This window comes from Trichosurus vulpecula, chromosome 4, assembly GCF_011100635.1.
Source record: "Trichosurus vulpecula isolate mTriVul1 chromosome 4, mTriVul1.pri, whole genome shotgun sequence".
NCBI classification, from domain to species: domain Eukaryota; kingdom Metazoa; phylum Chordata; class Mammalia; order Diprotodontia; family Phalangeridae; genus Trichosurus; species Trichosurus vulpecula.
In genome coordinates, this window is record NC_050576.1 from 152,933,162 (window position 1) to 152,952,977 (window position 19,816).

The following is a 19,816-nucleotide window of genomic DNA, read 5'->3' on the forward strand; positions in this document are numbered from 1 at the left end:
ATTAGAAAAGAGAACCAGACTAAAGGATGTCCAGTGAAAAACAATAGTCTGATCACTTGGCCACAATGATAGATAACTGATGGACAGTCATGTGCTCTAATGGCTCATGATGGCAAGAGACAACAAAGAAGGCCCCCAGCAAATTAGATGAACCCCCTGGGCTGAAATTATGGGAGGACATGGACAAGATTCAGAGGATAGGCAGACATGGATCAGTTGTAATCAGCATCGTTGAAGAGAATATCCACATTGATGACACCACAAACACATACAAGTATTTAATCATGGTTGTGATCCTTATCATTCTTAGACTAAGCTCTCAATTATATTCCCTTTGCCAAGGAAGTAAATTTCTTCTTGCTAGTTTAGCTACTCAGTTTATCAGTATTAAGTTTTGTGTTTTAATCATTCCTTCCCACCTTCTCCTTCTTAAAACACACACACACACACACACACACACACACACACACACACACACGGAAACCAAGCTGCTTCCTATCAAAGACCCACAAGGGGTATTTTTTATACCCATGCATTTCATACTGCCACCAGCTGACTGATAGGTCATCCCTGAGAACTATTTGTAAGGTATTAGAGGATGCAAGCTCTTTAAGGACAGGGACTATGTTTTATCTTTCGTTGTACACCCAGCCCTTAACACAGGGCTTGGCACATAGGAAGCATGCAATAAATGCTGTGCAGCCTGCCTTAAAGCACCATATAAATGTTAGCTATTATTATCTGCTTATGCTCTTCTCCATTCTATGCTTGTCTCTGGAACTTCTGATAAAGATAGCATTCACAGCTGAAATGCTATAGAGATCAGCTAGTTCAACTCCCTTATTTTACAGATGAAAAAAGTGAGGGAGTTTATAAGGCTGGCCCAAAGACAGAACCAGGCTTCAAATCCACATCTTCTATCTAAAACCTAGTCCACTTTTCACTGTACTATGCTGAAACCTTAGTCTAACTTCCCCAATCCAATCAATAAGATTTTATTAAGCATCTGCTGTGTGCTAGATTCTAATCTAGACCCTGGAAGCATCCTTCTATTGCTACCAGTTCACCCCAGACCAATTGCTCTCTGAGGCATCACAACCTTCTCCTATCTTTTATCTACTTCTTCTACTTGTGACTTCCTAGACAAGTAACTCTCCTATCACTGCTTCTCCACTCTCTAAACTGCCAACTTCTTTTTCAAGACTCCCCATCTACTAAATGATATCTTTCCTGAGTACAAAAGGGCTAAGATTTTTCTTAATATAGTGTCTAATTCATATTCACAGTGACATCGTGTAAATAGCAAGTAAATATCTTGTTGTTCATCCTTTGTTTTCTAAGAGGACTAACAACGTCACGGATGCGTGAAGTGGATTGAAGTGAGGCAGAGTTTCACAAGGTCGTCAGCCTCACCCTCTCTACTTGAGTCATCGAAGTCCAGTGGCAAGACAAAAGTCAGGACGACTAGTGATGGCCCAGGATGCAGTGGATGACCTTGGCATCTTCGATATCTGACTGAGCTCTAAGTGCTCCACAATGCCTGCTTAAACTGCCTTTGTGGCGGTTGGAACAAGTTGTTCTCATCCTCCCATTCCACAAGGAGAAGTTTTCACATGCTCAGAGCAGACATCTCCTAATAACACCAATGGGTTTGAGGCCCTTTGGTTACTCTCAATCTAGTTTAGCCCCTCGGCCTAGATGGTTTTACTGTAGTTTGGCCTCAATGCATGCTATAGCTTCTAGGAGCCAGTAAATGTTTATTCTATGCTGAAAAATACAGGAATTTGGCTCTTCTTGATTTTAGATACACTTCATATTTACCTATCAATTTATATTTGGCCAGATTTTAAATTGTAAATACTTTGACAAGGCAGAATGGCCTTGCTTCATCTTGTTGTTATGGTAAATACTAAACAAATATCCTCTTATAGTGGTGATGATGACAAAGAAAAATTGTCAAATGTTTTATGGGGATAATTCTTGTTTTCGGTCTGATTTCTTGTAATAGGATTCCAAACATTTAATTATCTCATCTATACAGATGATTCCTGTATCTATATAGCCAGCCCTAATCTCTCCTGAGAGAGGTGGTGGTCCCACATTACCAAAATCATGATGTCCAAAGCACAACTTATCTTTTCCTCTAAACTTATTCCTCCTTTTAACTTTTTCTATATCTGTCAAAGGTGCCACCATCTTTCCAGTCACCCAAGCCTGGGCTGTAATATGGGCTACTGATGAGGCTCCTAATTGGTTTAGAAAAAGCTGAACATAATGTTTCAGATTGGTGAAAGGGAATTTCTGAATTGGTTCTGGTCACTTTTGAACAGGAGACACTCCATGGAGAAGGAGAGAGTCTTTGGATTTATATGGCACATACGTGGGAAGCCAGCCCCATGCACTTCTCTGGACTTGCTTGAAATTCTAGGGAATGATAGAATGGACCTTTTTCTGGGTGAGATTGTTCTTGCTCTCCTGGTCTAAGTTGAGCTCAGCTGAAAAGCTTATTAGCTCTTGTGTATTCTTTGTCATGTTTTAATCTATATAACTTCTCCAATTTCTATTTGCTGTTTACTTGGATAAACAGATTTACTCACTGTTTGCTATCTGTGATGGTGTTTTGTGCAATGAGTATTTGGTGAGAAGTTGGTGAATATAAGCTAAGGGCTATAGTCTGCCTTAAAGGGAACCAGGAAATCAGTTTTCTTTTTAAACCCAGACTCACGTACCTGATATTTGAGAGGGTAGCAAATAAAGATGATTCTAGCTTCATGCCTCTCTTGGAGACCAGAGGAGAAAGTGACCAGCTGTCTCAGACCATGCCTGCTTCTTTCTCAGCTAGCTTTGGGGCCGAGCAGGCAGGGCCTTCTGCAGAGGAGGGCTAGCCTCACAGATCATATTGACTGACACCTGGGGGCATCTCTGCTTTTAGGACACCTACATGGAACCTATTAATAAACTTGAATGGCTCCCTAAAAGGCCTTGAAAGTCCTCCACAACTTAGCCCCAAACTAACTTTCTACTTTTACTTTCCTTTACTTACATTGTGGCCTCTATGTCATTCTAAGAGGCAAAATGGACAATCTTTGTACACTACATATCACCCTACTTTTGCACTTGCTCCAATGCACTCTCTCTTCACTGCTACCTCTTGGAATCCCTAGCTTCCTTCATGACTCAGTTTAAGTACCATCTTCTACAAGAGGTTTTTCTGGATCCACCTCCCCATCTGTTAGATCCTTCTTCACCAAAATAATTTTGTATCTATGTATTTTAATATAACTATATATGAGCATGTTGCTTCTCTTCCCCTCCACACCGCCCCCCTCCATAAGATCCTTGATAGGGATTATTTTTCACTGGTATCTTTTTATTGTCAATGCACAGCACAGTGCCTGGCACACTGTAGGCAATAAATACGTGTTGGTATCTTTCTGCTACAACTGAAGTACAGCTGCGTGGCTTCCAGAGCAGCACAGTAAAGGCCAGAACGTGCAAATTTTTTTTTTGAGTGCCCCAGTCAATGCAAAATATACGGGATACAAAGTGGAACAAGGCAGGGTACCTGCCTTCACCTTGCACAAACATTTTTTGAGTGTCCCAGTCAATGCAAAATAAATAGGATACAGAGTGAAACAAGGTAGGGTCCCTGCCCTCATCTAGCATAAGCCTCACCTTAACAGAAGCCTCCTTCCCACCTCAGCACTGCCCCCAAGGGGAGCCTAACCATTCCTAGCAGGTTATTCTCCTCCGGTCAGTAACCCACCAAGGCATGGGTCACTCCCTCTTAAGACTCCACCTCTAACCTCCTACACTCGGAACTTCCGTTCGGGGCGGGTGCAATCCACCGCCCCTCCCTCCCTCCCTCCCTTTCCCGGGGTCTCCCGCGGATATTCGGCCCCGGATGGAGTTCCGTGCACGTGCTCTTTGTTTTGGTGATCCAGGGCTTTCGCGCGCCGCCCCCGGCCCTCTCGCGCCTGGAGCGCAGGCGCTAGAGAGGGTGGGAGGTCGGGGCCCCCCAGCTGCGGGTCTCCGAGTACTACCTTCCCTTCAGCCCTCCTCTCCTCCTCCCCGCCCCAGCCAGTCCCCTCCCCTCCCCGCGCTCTCTAGGGGAGGGAGGGCGGAGAGGTAGGTGGGTGGGCAGTGTGCGCCTGCGCGGAACCCCGCGGTCCGGTCCTGAGCAGGAGCGGCTCCGGGGTGGCTGGCGGTTGCCGTGGGGACCCGGGCCGCGCCCCTCCTTCCCCGCCCACCCCACTCCACCCCACCAGTTCCTCGCGCTCCCCAGCCCGGGTCAGACCTTGCTCTAGCTGACTGACCCCCGCTCCTCCCCTCTCCTTCACCCGCCCCCCCGGCCCCCGAGCTGCAGCCGGAGACCGGGGGAAGAGGCGGCGCCCGCTTCCCAAGATGTCGCAGACGGCCATGTCCGAGACCTACGGTACGGGGAGGCCGGGGGAGCGGGGGGCGCATCTCGCGGCGGGGCCGGGGCCTCCGAGTCGTTGGGGACGTTAACGGCCGCCACTGGGACGGTCTCCTCCTGCTCGGAGCGGCGCTGTCGCCGGGGGAAGGTGGGGGGCGGCGGGCGGCTGCGCGGAGGGCGCCCCGGGCCTGGGGCCGGGGGCGTCCGAGGGACCCCTCCCCGGACCGCGCAGCGTGGTGGGGAGCTGCCGAGGCCCTGCCGCAAGAAGCACCAGCGAGAGACTGGGCGCGCGGGGTGAGAGAAGGGGTGGCTGTCCACCGAGAGCGGCGCGCCTCGGGTTTGCACCCCCGGGTGCGAGCGGTTTACCCGGATTTCCCCGATGTGGAGTTTTTAAGTTTACTCTAGTTTTGCTCTCGGGCTCGTGGCTCCCCCGGGTGTTGGGAAGCAGGTGTAGGACTCAGACTCTCCGCTGGTGCTGTTGCCTCCCCAGCAGGGCACCTGAGCCGGGCATGATGGGGGAGTGAGTCCTGGTGCCCTGGCTATTCAAGAAGAGTGACTCTACACCCCCCTCAATGTTTTGTACTCTTCCCTTCACCCCCATCCATGTGCAGAGCCTTTCCCTGTTCGTAAACTTCGACCAGTTTCTCCAAGTCTCCAAAACCAGCCAACAGTGTTCTCTTTCGGTTGTGCATCTTGAATGAATTGATCTCTTGTTGAATGAATTGATCACCTATTCAGGTAGATCGTCACACTTTGGGATTTGGATTTTGGTCACCATAGGGAAAAGGATAGTGTTCAGAAGTACAGAATTTGCCGTGGTCAGTTAGTTTAGGGGGGACCTGTTCTGGAACCAGTGTGCTGTCTTATAGAATTAATAGGTTAGTGTGGATACTGGAATGGCACCTTCCCCAATTACCGAGTTGCTTTTAGTTTGTTGTATAATGTTCCACACTTAGAATTCTTCCTTATATCTGATAGTTACTTTGCTCTGTATTAGTTTCTGGTGTTATTAGAGGTTGTGACTGGGTTATCCAGTCTTGGTGACGGGCTAGTGGTAGATTCCACAAGTAAGTTCTTTTTTTGCCAATTAGCATCGATTGGTTCTGTAATTCTTAGTACCTTCTTCCAACATTCTCTGTGGAACTACAGGATTGGAAAGCCCTCTAGTATTTTTCTGTTTCGTGGATCACAAGATTTAGAATTGGAAAGAGCCTAACAGATCATCTACTCCAACCCCCTCCTTTTTTTTTCTTTTTTTTTTTTAACAGAAGAGGGAACTGAAGCCCAGAGCAGTTAAATAAATTGCCCAAGTTCACACATTTACTAAGCCTCAGAGGTGGTATTTGAACTAAGGTGCTGTATCGCTTTTCATTGCTCCTTGTAGTCAATCAAAATGTTTTTTTTTCATCTAAAGGTCAACCTCCTGATGATAACTAGATTAGTTCTTAGCAGAACCAAGAGGAAGGCATTCACTACATTGGAGAGATCCTCAATGCAGGATTTACAGAAAGACATGGACAAGAATTGCACAGGATGAGAAGACGTAGATTGCATTCTTGAATGGATGAGATGTTAGATCTCTTGAAATAGTCTTAATTTACTTCCTTTTAATTCTAAGTACTACATTTTGATTGGGTCAAAGGAAATTAGGAGTAGGAGAGTCAAAGTGAAATGATAATGCAAATTATGAATGATTTAGTGATGCAAAGATGGAGAAAGAAGGGAGGTTCCAAAGGAAATACAGGGTTTGTTTTTGTTCTTAAATAAAAATTGAATACAGTACTCCAAATATGATATAACTGTTTGACATCTATTCCTTTACTCTGGTCACATTTAATTGAATTCAGACTTAATATTTGCTGTTTAAATTATGTACAGATCTTTCATTTCATATTCATATTTTCCTTATCCACTATCACCCTTATAATCTATAATTTACTTTTCCTGTTTGCTTTTTTACATTAGAAAATGAGTTTTGAAAGGGAAAATAAGGTGGTTGAAAATATCAGCTGGAAAAATAGGAAGTAAAAAAATGTTTAAGATCCTGCCTTGACTCAACATTGCCCTTATTGGCATAATACTAAGCAAAGAAGATAAAACAGAATTTTTTTTTCCTGGGTAAAATCATCACAGGGTCATAGATCTAGAGCTGGAAGGACCCTTGGCTGTGAATTCCCATCCTTTTATTTTACAGATGAGGAAATTGAGACCCAGAGGAAGTTAAGTGATTTGATTCAGGTTACTAAAGGTTGTAAGCATGAAGTGCTTACTAGGATTTGTTAAGTGCTTACTATGTGCCAAGCTGTGTGCTCAATTCTGGGGAGACAAAGAAAGGTAAAAAAACAGTTGCTGCTCTCAAGAAGCTCATAGTCTAATGAGGAAGACAATATACAAACAACTCTGTATAAACAAGACATATACAGAATAAGTTGGCAATATTCTCATAAGGAAGGCACTTAAGGAGAACTGGGAAAGGCTTCTGAAAGAAGCCCAGGAACCCGGGAGGTGGAGTTGAGAAGGAAGAAAGCTGTGCACCAGGGACAGCCAGTGAAAGCACTCAGTGAGTTTATTAAATGGGGTTGGGGAAGGTGATATGGACAGATGTGTACTTTAGGAAAGTTATCAGTTTGACAGCTGGTGCGGGGGGAGATTTGAGGCATGGAACCCAATCAGCAGGCTATTGCAGTAGCCCAGGCCTGAGATGATGAAGGTCTATATCAGGATGGTGATAGTGTCAGAGAATAGAACAGGGTATATATGAGAGGTGTTATGAAGATAGAATGGACAGGCCTAGGTAATTGGTTGTGGATATGGGGGGGGGGGGTGACAGAAAATGAAGAATCAAGGGTACCATATTAGGTTGTGAACCTAGATGATGGTAGTACCTTCACCAGTAATAGGGAAGTGGGGTACATTTGGGGGAAAAGATAGATGATAATTGAATCCAGGGGAATTATTAAGATCACCAAGCAAGATGATATAGAAAAAGAGAAGAAGAGAGCCCAGAACAGAGTCTTGGGGGATCCCCACATTAGGGGGCATGATCTAGATGGAGATCTCAGTAAGGAAACTGAGAAGGAGCCATCAGACAGGTAAGAGGAAAACTTGGAGAGAGTAAGGTCGAAGCAAACTAGGAAGAAGAGAATATGGAGGAGAAGAGGTTGATTGATAGTGTCAAAGGCTGCAGAAGTCAAGAAGGGTGAAGATTAAGAGAAGGGTAAAAAAAAGTTTCAGTTTAATTATGAGGTTGGAAGCCAGACTGCAAACAGTTCAGAAGACACTAAGAAGAAAGGAAGTAGAGGCACCTATCGTAAACAACCTTCTCAAGGAGTTCAGCCACAAAAGAGAGGAGAGAATATAGGATGATAGTTATCAGGGACCGATGGATCAAGTGAGATTTTTTTTTTAGAGTGAGAAGGCATGGGCATATTTGTAGATCAGGAAGCAGCCAGTAGAAAGGGACCAGTTGAAATATGAGGTAGTGTTCTCAGCTGAGAGGATGAGGAGAGCCATGGGGAGTTTGAGGAGGGGTAAAAGACTTGGTAAAGCTGCTTTCATGAGTGATATAGTAAATCGATTGCGGGCAGGGAGGAGATACAAGAGGGTTGTCTTGCTACAGGGACACCCAATTGAGATTATGTAACATGAATTTTAGAGGACCCATTCAGCATGGTTTCATGATTTTCTCTGGCTCCCATTCACCACCATGTGAATGGGAGAGAAGGCAGCAGTTAGTGGGAGTAATCCGAGATTAAGCAGGCAAGATCTTCAGTAGGGTAAAGGAACAAGAGACTTAAAAGAAAAGGACAGTTTACAGTGTACAGTGGTCAGAATGAGAAAGGGAAGAGAGTATAGCCAGTATAGCAGTGAGAAAAACTGAGGAGGGGAGGGATTGGAAGTCATAATCAGGAGGAAGAATAGGATTTGGAGTTGCACAGTAACGGGAGAGATATGATGACAGCAGAAAATCAGAGGTCATGAACATGTATGTGGCACATTTGTGGGTGAGAGCAAGATTGAGGGTATGGCCATCTCCTTGTGTAGCTGTAGTAGGATAGAGGAGTAAGTCATAGGAATTAATGAGTTGAGGAATTTGGAGGTTAGTGTGTTTGAGAGAGCGTCAATATAATATGTATGTTGAAGTCCCCTAGTATGAGGGCAGGCGTCCAGGTCTCCTGACTCCGGAGCCAGTTACACATTTTCACTATACTATGATACCTTCCCAGTGATAGTATTCATTTAGGTAGATAGATTGATAAAATATTTAGTATGTGCTAGGCACTGTGCTAAGCACTGGAGACATACATACAAGCCAGAAAGATAGTCCCTGCCCTCAAAGAGATGACAATCTGCTTCAAAAAGACAACACATAACAGGTTCCTAGGAAATGGAGTGGGGAAGGCCGCACTGTGTGGAGCTGGCCTGGAAATGGCATGATAACTTGATTCCTGCCAAGGCAAATTGAAAGCTCACCAGTCATAGCTCTGCATCTCAGAGGTAGCGTCTGAGGTTCTTTGGAGAGATGAAGGTGATGGACAGAGTTCAGGCAGCATGGTATAGGATTGGTCAAGAAGGAGGTATGTATGATGTAAGTGTACTGCAAATTATTCTGGCTCGTATGTTCATTTTGTCTTTTCTATAAAATGAGAACATTTGTGAACTTCATGGTAGAATTTTTCTGCAAAATAAAATAATTTTGTTTACAATGCCTTGTATTTAGATATATCTATTTTATTTTAAACAATTTATCAGTTTTTCATTTTTTGTAGCCTAAAACAGTGGTGATTGTTTTAGAAGCCACTTTTGCAATTACTGTTAACCAAAAGAGCAAGAGGCAGTCAACAAGCATTAAATATTTACTATGTAGAAAGCATTGTGCTAAGCACTGAGTATACAAAGAAATGCAAAAAAACAAGGTCCCTGCCATCAAGGACGTATTCCAGTGGGACAAGACCGCATTCAGACAACTGTGTACGTATGCGATACATACATTGTGGTGAAAGGCAGTTTCTGAAGGAATGCCCTAGCAGGGCATGAAGGGAGTAGAGGAGGGGAGGCCATTTGAGCTGTCTTAAAGGTTAAGTTAGGGAGACCAGTAGGTGGGAATAAGGAGAACATTGCAGACATGGGGAATAACCAGTGCAGAAGCACAGTTAGGAGATGGAATGTAGTGGGAGGACAGAAAGAAGGCAAGTGTTGGTGGATTGTAAAGTACTGGAGGAGAGTAAAGTGTAAGACCACCAGGAAGATAGGGAAGCCAGGTTGTAAAAGGTTTTAAATGCCAAAGAGAGCATTTTATATTTGATCCTGAATGTAATCGGGAGCTACTAGACTTGATTAAGAGGGTGATATAGTCAGAACTATGCTATATGCTGTAGATTCTAGTATAATATTATACTACAGAAACAATTAGTCTTGAAAAGCCAGAGTTTATGTGTGAAAGAGCCTTGATCTGGATATTGGACTAAATCCTGTGAGTGATTTAACTGGTATAGAGCAGAGGTGTCAAAACAGGCTACCACATCCCAGAATTCCAGAGTGCCTGCTGGAACCAGATTACAGTGTAGTTGGGAGATATTTAACAAAATAAAAATACAGTAAAACCTAGATAATGTTAATGTGTGGCCTTCTAAGTCAGTATGCTAGAGATGAGAAAATTCTAACAGTATAAATCTGAAACTGCTTTGGAGCACTGAGAGGCTAAATAACATGCCCAGAGTCATATACAACCAGTATTGAACACAGGGCATCCACACTCAGAGGCCAGTTCTCTATCTACTTTCACACTGCCTCTCTGGTCTGAATATAATTAGCCTAAAATAAGAGTCATTAATTACTGCTAACCAACAGAAAAACAAACTTGGTGAGTTCATAGAATTATGGATTTAGAGGTGAAAAGGGATTTAGAGTTTATCTGATTCAGCCAGAGTCAAAACATCTAATAAGGCCAGATTTGAACTCAGCTCTTCTTGACTCCAGATACAGCACTTTATCTACTACACCATCAGCTGCCTAGAGAGGGGAAATAAATTTCCCATGGTTACATGGTTAGAGCTAGGATTTGAACTCAGGTCCTCATCCAGCACCCTTTCACTATATCGCACTATTAGACTCAGCAAATGAGTATTCTAGTTTTGTCAAATGCCTTGAGACTGGACTTTTTCTAGGACTATCAAAACCTCTAGAAATCCAGATGGATCTAGATTGTTCTCAGATCACCTTTGGTCCCTATGCTTATCAGGTAAGTAATAGAATAATAGATCTTAGAGGTTGAAGAGACCTTATGAGATTATCTGGTTCATTGAGACTAATAGCTCAAGTGACCCAAGGGTCTAGAAAGGGGATAATAATGATAAGTATATGATTGGGAATAGTTGGGGAAATTAAACATGTCTGTGTACATTTATCCCTTCCACATTGTGACTTTCCCCATTGCAATTTTGATGTATTGTGTTGGCATAAGAAATTAAATGGGAATTTTTTGAGAGTTTTGCAGAAGCCAGAGATGATGCTCAAAGGCCAGCACACAACACAAAGCCTATGACCAAATACATAATCCAGATATTACAGTAAGGTACTGTAAACACCCCATCAAAGAAGAAGAAGAAATTCAGACATCTCTGGTACAAAGGCAGGGTCAAAAAATTTTATGCAGATTTTCCAGATCACAGGGGCGCAGTACCCCTAACCACCATCGATGTGGAAGGGCTATCTGTAGTTACATTTTAGAGTTTGCTTTGTATGGAAATAATGTGTAAAAGAAATGTTTGTTGCTGCTGTAGCTTCTGTTCCTACATTGTTTTTTGTGACCTGTTTTTATAATTGTTTAGTAATACTAACAATTTGAGTTCATTTGAATTCATTTCAACAAAAGTTTATTGTCTGTTGTAGAAGGGGGTCTATTATTTCCTCAACGTAGGAGGAAACTCTTAATGTAGAGATTCCTGCAACAACCTTGATTGAAACTTCTCTGTGACTTAGTCCTAGGAAATTACTTAAGGCACAGAAAAGTTAAGTGACTTGCCAAAAAGTCCTATAGCTAGTGTCAAAGGTGAGTGTTTGAGTCCAGTTCTTCCTGCCTCCAAGCACAGTATTCTATCCACTATGTCACTGCAAAAAGTTATCTTTTTAAAATGTGTAATTAAGAGAGCTGAATATTAAGTGTGTGAGTCATTGGATATTTGTTACATTTGTCCTGGGCCTTGAAAGCAGGAATTGAGGAAAGCACTAGGTTTTGAGAAAATCATAACAAAGGCATAGAGACTGCCATGAGCATGTGTTATGTAGATTAGCAAAAAAGACTAGCTTGACTGGTGTGAAAGGTTTGTATTAGAGGAAGTGTTATAGGAGAAAGATCATTAGATGAGTATGAAGATGATCTCTTGTCTTCCTGGGGTATGTTTCTAAAACATAACAAAGAACCTTGAGTTAGAGCCAAGGTGACAGAGTTAAAGGAAGCTCCTCTGTAGGAACTTCTAACAGATCTAGAAAACGCACTAGATTGAATCCTGATGGAGATCCAGAAAGTCACAGTGAATCCTTTGTCCAGCCCCCTTCGACATAGAGAGACAGAGGTCTACAGACCTGGGAACTGCATCAGACAAGGAGCATGCACTTCCCAGGGAGAGGCTGTGCACCAAGGCAGGAGGAAATATCAGACATACAGACCCACTCTGTGACTGGGATCAGGTGCCAACTGACAGCTTTGTTGCCCACTACCCAGTCTCTGATTGCAGATCAGAGCAAAGTGACACGGGGACCTGTGAACCACAGTGGCATTTCCAGTGGGGAAGCCCTTGGCCCCCTGCTCTGGGCAGTGTACAGAGGAAAAAAGTTCGAAAGCCAGTAAGTAGCAGCAGCAGCAGCAGCAGCAGCAGCGGTGTGGCTCAGACACAAAGTAAAGTCTTACTTATAACTTTTAGCCTAAGCTGCAGAGGAATTATCAGGGTAAGAATCCTAGACCAAAAAGGAACCTCCAATTCAACCACTACAAGCCAATAAAACTTTCCAGCTGGCAAGTAGGAGTAAAATCCTGCAGCAGCCTACTCTTGCTCAGACCCAGGTCAGGACCTTGCAGAGCTCAGACCAGAATATGCAGCAATCAGACTTTGCCCTGGATCTGACAACTTTGGGAGCACTAGAGGCTTTCAGGTCCCCAGCTTGGCCCTGAGATCCTAGATTAGCAATACCCCAAGAAAGCAGCAACAGAACTAGCCCAGACCTTAATGCCTCAGCAAAAGTCCAAAGTCAGGAATGGCCAAACAAACAAACCAAAAAAAAAAAAAAACCAACCACACCATAATAAGCTATCATAATGGCAGGGACACTCAAGACATAAACAAAGAGAATGACTCCCAGACCTCTGTAAGTATTGCCTGAGGGGGAAAAAAAAAAAGCTTGGTCACAAACTCAACTAGAATTTCTAGAAGAGATGAATCAAGAGTTTGGGGGGGGGGGGTTAAGTTAAAAATTTTTTTTTGAATAAATGGAATGAGAGCACTTGAGAGGAAAAAATGGAAACGAGAGCAATAGAAAAAGCAATTGGAAAGGGAATTCACATCTTGCAACAGTGTGAGGTAGAAAACCTTATCCAAGCAACAAAATCCCTGAAAATTCAAATGGATTACCGTATTTCCCCATGTATAAGATGCTCCCATGTATAAAACGCACCTTAATTTTGGGGCCCGAAATTTGTAAAAAAAAAAAAATGTATTACATAAAGTTATTGAACTCAACTTTTATTCATCATAAAATTCATGCAACTCCTCATCACTGTCAGAACTCCCATCTATTAGCTTGTCCTCATCTGTGTTTGATGATGAATCACTGTCTTCATGTATTGCCTCATCCTCAGTTCCATCTATGGCATTTGAAATGCCACCCTTCTTAAATAACTTGACAATGATCTCAATCTTGATATTATCCCAGGATCTTTTCACCCAGGTACAAACTTCTCCTGTAGTTGGTTTCTTCACTCTTGCCTCTCATGGCCTTCTTCTGCCATGGCATTTTCAGTAGGGTTTCTTCTTCCTGTAGCCAGTCTCAGATTATTTTCTCAGTTGGAGGAGGACCAAACTTACGTCCAGCAGCATGATTTCCATTGACTTTTGCAAACTGGATCACTTTTAACTTGAATTCAGCACTGTACGAAAATCTTTTCTGAGCCATTTCTGGGTAGAACGTGGCAAAATGTAACCTAATATACCGGTAACAAATGCGAAACGATGAGCGCAAAAAACGACAAGCGGGAAAAAGCAGGAAATGCAGGTAAAAAAATCTATAACCACTGCATAAGATGCACCCAGTTTTTAGACCCCACATTTTTTCAGAAAAGGGTGCATCTTATATATGGGGAAATACGGTAATTAGAAGCCAGTGACTCTATAAGCCCCCCATATATGTATGTGTGTACAAATAAATAATATATCCATACATATACACATATATATACATAAACAAAGTCAGAAGGCTGAAAAAGTGGAAGAAAATTTAAAATACGTCATGACAAAAGCAACTGACCCAGAAAAAAGAAAACAAAATTAAGAATCATTGGACTATCAAAACACCATTACCAATAAAAGAGCCTAGACATCATATCTCAAGAAATCTTAAAGAAAAACTCCCCAGGTCTCTTAAAAGCAGAGGGCAAAGTGGAAATAGAATCCTCTGGTCACCTCCTGAAAGAAACCCCAGAATAAAAACTCCCAGGAACATCATAGCCAAAATCCGGAGCTTCCAGGTCACTGAAAAAAATACTGCAAGCAGCCAGAAAGACTCACTTTCAGGATCTCACATGATTTAATAGCCTAGAATAACTTACCCAGAAAAATTGAATATAGTGCCACAGGGGGAAATAGACCTCTAATGAAAGAGAAGACTAACAAGCATTTGGAATGAAAAAGCAAGAGCTGTGGAGAAATTTGAAGTGCAAACACAGGAGTGAAGAGAAAGATAAAAAGGTAAACATGAATGAACATAAAGAATTAAAATGAGCATAAAGAAACTAACAAGTATAAACTGCTTACATTCAGATATGGGGAGATGATACATATGTCCACTCTGATCCTTATCATCATCAGATTTCATAGAGGGAGTCAAGTAAGACAAGGCCTGGAAGTGGTTCTGGTATGTCCGGATGATCTTAAGAAAAGAATAGAAAGAGAAGTAAAGAGGAATACACTGGGAGAAAAAGGAAGGTGGAAAGTTAGGGGAGATTGTCTCACATAATGTGGGTGAAGAGGGAGTTGGAGAGTCCTAAGCAAAACAAATGCTCGGGATGTACAAAAATATTTATAGCTTTTTTCAAGGTGGCAAAGAATGGGAATCTTTGGCAAAGAATTGGGGAATAGGTGGACAAATTATGTTACATAAATGTAATAGAATACTGTCGTGCTGAACTCTTATCCTCATAATAACCAACCAATAACCTTGCAGAGGACTGATGATGAAACATGCTACCCACCTCCTTATAGAGAGGTAAAGTACTCAGTTGCGTACAAATATTTTTTAGGATTTGGCCAGTGTGGAAATTTGGTTGGATTGACTATACATGTGCATGGGGTGGGGGCAGGGGTGGGAGTGGTGTTGGGATGGGAGAGTGAAAAGGCAGGTCTTGGCTAATTAAAACAAACACATACGTGTGTCTATGCATACATAGATACCCAGAGAGAAAACTTGGAAACTTTGGTGTACACAATAACCAGCCACAATTCCTGAGGACTTAGGATGAAACATGCTGTCCACTTCCTGACAGCATACTGAAACTTTTTTTTTAAGACATGGCCAGTGAGAAAATTGGTTTTGCTTTATTATATACATGCTTGTAATGGGTTTTGTTTTTCTTGTTTTTGCAGTGGAAGGGAAGGCAAATTATAGGGGGAGGGTAGTGGGAGAGAGAAGACAGATCTTTGAAAATAAAATTTAATTTGAAAAAAGAAAAAAATCTTCCAAGACTTTATTGAAATGAGTGACTTTAGTGATTCATTTGAGGACAAATGACATTTCTGGGACAAACCTGAGAAGTATTACCATTGATTTTGAAGTCAAAGAGAAGAAACTAAAGACCATAGGGACACTCATTTCATTGTGTTTGTCTCACTATTGACCATTAAAGAGATGAAAAATAGAGATTGGGGAGGAGTGAACTTTTGGGGAGTGAACAGCTAACTAAGAAGGTAGTGTCTGTGAATGGAATTTTGATTCATGGACCATCAGAGACACTGTAAGACTATGACAGATTCCTGGCCAGAGATATAGTACACTTAACAAAGACTGGTAAGAATATAATTACCAAGTGTCTTGCAAATCTAATCAAAAGATTCTTAAACTAAAAGCAATGGGAAAGAAAAGACTGTCTATGCATACTTCCCAAGTTAACTATTATTAAGAGCAGCCACAAAAAAGTGACTGAGACACCCATATGTCAAGTCAAGACAACAAACATTTGTTAAGCACTTTCTGTAAGCCAGACACTGCTAAGCTCCATAAATTCACAGAGGACAAATCCAAAAAAAAGGAGCCAGTGGCCACAGATGCTTATACACAAATGCCCAAAGTTTAGTCGGTAAATGAGAGGAACTGGAGATCTTAATGCAAAGGGCAAATTGTGTGTTAGAGGTACTACTGAGACTCAGTGTGATGAAACCTATGGGTATCCATTATTCAAAAGGAATAGGATAGATAAAAGGAGGTGATAGAGGGGTGGGATATGCATTAGGGAGTCAGGCTTTATAGGAATTCTAGGAAACTCGTAGGGGCAGCGTGATGTACATGAGTATTAGGGTGCAGCTCAGAGGATGGAGAAATAAAAGTGACAGAGGAAATAAATAAGGAGTTTTGGAAACAACACAAGCCTAGCACAGAGGTGTGATACAGTAATGAGGGTGCTGCAGGGTATCAGTTATGTAGACATTAGCTTGAGCTCTCAGTCAGAAAAGGAGGAGCTAATAACTTCTTTACTTGCCTTAGGGATAATTTCATCCTTCAAATGTTGGAGTACATATCAAGAGGAAATTCCATTCTGAATCTGTTTCTCGTGGAGGAACTGGTTGCTGGGATGGAACTTATGGGAACCTTTAGAAGAAGTGACCATTTCATCTTAAAGTTCATGATAAAGTAGGAGAGGAAATCTGAGCGTAGTCTGACATTCATCCTAGTTTTTGGCAAATATATTTCACAGGTACAAAAGATACATGCAATTCCATGGATTAAAATGCGTCAGGGGAGGTCAGACGAGGATGGACTAAAGGTGTTCAAGAATGAAATTCTGAAGGCGTAAAGGGAAACAATTCCAGATTGGAAGAAAAATAGAATGAAGAGAGAACTCATGAATCAACTTAAATCTTTAAAAGAAATGTGTACAAAATGGAAAAATGGCCAAATGAAATGGAGGATGAATATACGAGGTTAGCACGGTCCTGTAAAAATAGTGTCAGGAAAGCTAAAGCTCAGAAGTAGCTGAGACTGGCCTAAAAAAAAAAAAAGGCTTTGGTCTTTTGTTTTTTTTTTAACAATATTGGGGGGAAAAAAGAGGATCAAAGAAGGGGTGGATGCGGCCATGATAATCGACAACAGAGAGAAGGCAGGGCTGCTCAACTCTTTTTTTTTTCTGTTTTCTATACAAAGGAAAATGATTTTTATACTGCAAATAACAGTACAGAAGTGGCAGTGGGTTGATACCCAAAATAAGTAAGGAGACAATAACAATACTTAGTTCCCCCGAATTAAGTGAACTAATCCCCTGAATTGATGAATTTAAGTCACCTGACCAGATAGACTGTATCCTTAGGTCCTGGAGGAGCTAGTAGATGTGATTACTGACTAATCAGTGATACTTGATAAATCATGGAGAATAGGAGAGTTACCACAACATTGGAAAAGCACGAATGTGTTCTGACTTTCAAAAAAGGAGAGATAAAAGAATACAAACTTAAGGTAGGGAATCTGCAGCCTCAAGGCCACATGTGGCCCTCTAGGTCCTCAAGTGCAGCCCTTTGAAAAGTCACAGGAAGTTTGGTTTCAGTCAAAGGGCTTCACTTGAGAAGCTAGAGGGCCACACGTGTCTTTGAAGCTGCAGGTTCCATCTCCCTGTTTTAGATTGGAAAAATTCTAGAATAGATCATTGAGGAGGTGTTTGGTGATGGGAAGCAGTGTTCATGAAACGCCAGCGTGGCATCATCATGCCAGGCTAAATTAATTTCATTTTTGATAAACTTTCTAAACTAATAGATGAAGGGAATACCCTAGCTATAGTATACCTAGATTTTTAGAAAAGCTTTTGATAAATTTACTCATACTATTCTTAAGGAGAAGATGGAGAGATGGATTAGATGATAAAATAATCATATGGATTCGGAACTCATTGTAGGGACAGACGCAGAGTTAGTAGTTCAATGTCTACATGGTAGGGAATCTCCAGTGAAATGCCCTAGGGATTTGTACTTGGACTTGTGCTGTTTAACATTTTTATAAATAACTTGGATAAAGGCAGAGATGATGCGCTTATCAAGTTGCAGATGATATAAAACTTGGAGGTATAGCTAACACACTAGATAACCCTGCCAAGTTAAGAACATCAGGCTGAATCTGTTAAGATGAAATTCAGAAGGTATAAATGTAAAATCTTGTCCTTGGGCACAAAAATCAACTTCCCAAGAGATGGGAGAGGCATGGTTAGAAAGTATTTTTTTTCTGAAAAAGATCTGAGAGGTTTGGTAGATTGCAAGGTCAGTGTGATATGACAACCAAAAAGGCTAATGTGGTAAAGGACTGCATTAAAAGGAGCGCGGCTTCCTAGAATAGGGTAGTGATAGTCCACTGGACTCAGCTCTTCGGACTGCATCTGGAATGGTGTATCCGGTTCTGGGTTCCACAGTTTAAGAAGGACATTGGCAACTGGAGAGAATCCAGGATGATAAAAGTTCTTGAGACCAAGATTAGAGGATCAGTTGAAAGAACTGGATACGTTTTGTTTGGAGAAAGGAGCCAAGCAAGGAGCACACAAATTTTTTCAAGCATTTGAAGGGCTGTCATGCGGAGGAAGGATTAGAGCTGTTCTTCTTGGCCTTGTAGAGCAGAATCAGGGACAATGGATGGAAGTTGCAGAGATCAACTTAGGTATGATGTCAAGATAAGCTCCTTTTTTTTTGGAGGGGGGAAGGCAGGGCAATTGGGGTTAAGGGACTTGCCCAAGGTCACACAGCTAGTAAATGTGTCAAGTGTCTGAGGCAGGATTTGAACTCAGGTTCTCCTGACTCCAGGGCTGGTGCTCTACTCACTGTGCCACCTAGCTGCCTCCAAGATAAGCTTCTTAACAATCAGAGCTGTCCAAATAAACCACCTAGAGAAGTGATGGGCCAAGCCTGATCCCCAGATACTGTGTAATTAACCAATCAGAAGATGGGAAGATGGGTTTCATCCTACCCTCTTCAGTATAGCCAATTGTATTGCTTGTTTCCGTCACAACCACACTTACCCTCATCCCTCAGCAATACCCCTCTCTACCCTATCCCTCTGCTTCACATGAGCTCCCATCCTGTCTCTTTGGTGTGAAGCATTGGCCTCTCAGGGTAGTTGTAACTTAACCTACAACCAGTTATAACCTTAGTGCCATGCAGGTGCCATTGAGAAAATTTGCCTCTCTCTTCAGCCTCTACCTTCAGATCACCTCATGGTTACAGCAGGTCCTGAGTACAGTGGGAGCCCCCTACTGTAGAGGGCCAGCTCTGAAATAGTCCATTCTGGGATAAGATACAGGCCAGAGGCTTGTTCTTGCCCTTGGGCTGATAACTCAGCATGTAGGCTTTCCATCCCCCACCTCGGCATGCATGTGCTGCTCAGGATGAAGGCTCTTCAAGCCTCCTTGGTATACACGTGCTCTCTCTAATACCGCCCAGGGCACACACATGTGCTAAAGACCACCTGTGGGCTATTAACACAATATTGTTTATGGCAAAAGGGGAACAAAAGCATGAGGAAGTCATGTATTATGCAAATGCCTTGCATGCGGATTTGTTGATTCTGCTTGCCTAAAAGGTACATAAGCCCTGTCCCTCAGTTTAATAATAGGAGCTGTTCTTTACTCTTCCGCCTGGCCCATGTTTTCTTTTCACTTTCTGAGGCATTCGGCCATCTCCAGCCATTTCGACACCACAGCCACCGGCGGCACCCTACCTCCGCTCATTTCAATTAGAGTGACATGGGTGAACAGCAGCTTTCAGATCTCATTAAATTATCTCTTCCCTTTCCCACCCCCACCTCCAGCTCACCCTTCTGGCAAATGTCCCCAATTACTGTCAGGGGGAACACCAACATTCCAGCCACTGCAGTTCATGACCTTAATGTCGTATTCAACTTGTTATACTCCCACATATCCAATCAGTTGCCAAATGTTGTCTTTTC

The 19,816-nt window shown here is 42.4% G+C and overlaps 1 protein-coding gene across 1 annotated transcript in view; it reads left to right on the plus strand.

The window, feature by feature from the left end:
- Positions 1 to 3,906: 3,906 nt before the first annotated feature.
- RAB4A (RAB4A, member RAS oncogene family) overlaps positions 3,907 to 19,816 on the plus strand; it is a 53,837-nt gene continuing 37,927 nt past the window's right edge. The window contains exon 1 of the mRNA XM_036754056.1: positions 3,907 to 4,435. Within this exon, the coding sequence (XP_036609951.1) occupies positions 4,405 to 4,435 (31 nt within the window). The 5' untranslated portion in view covers positions 3,907 to 4,404. The remainder of the gene's footprint in view (positions 4,436 to 19,816) is intronic.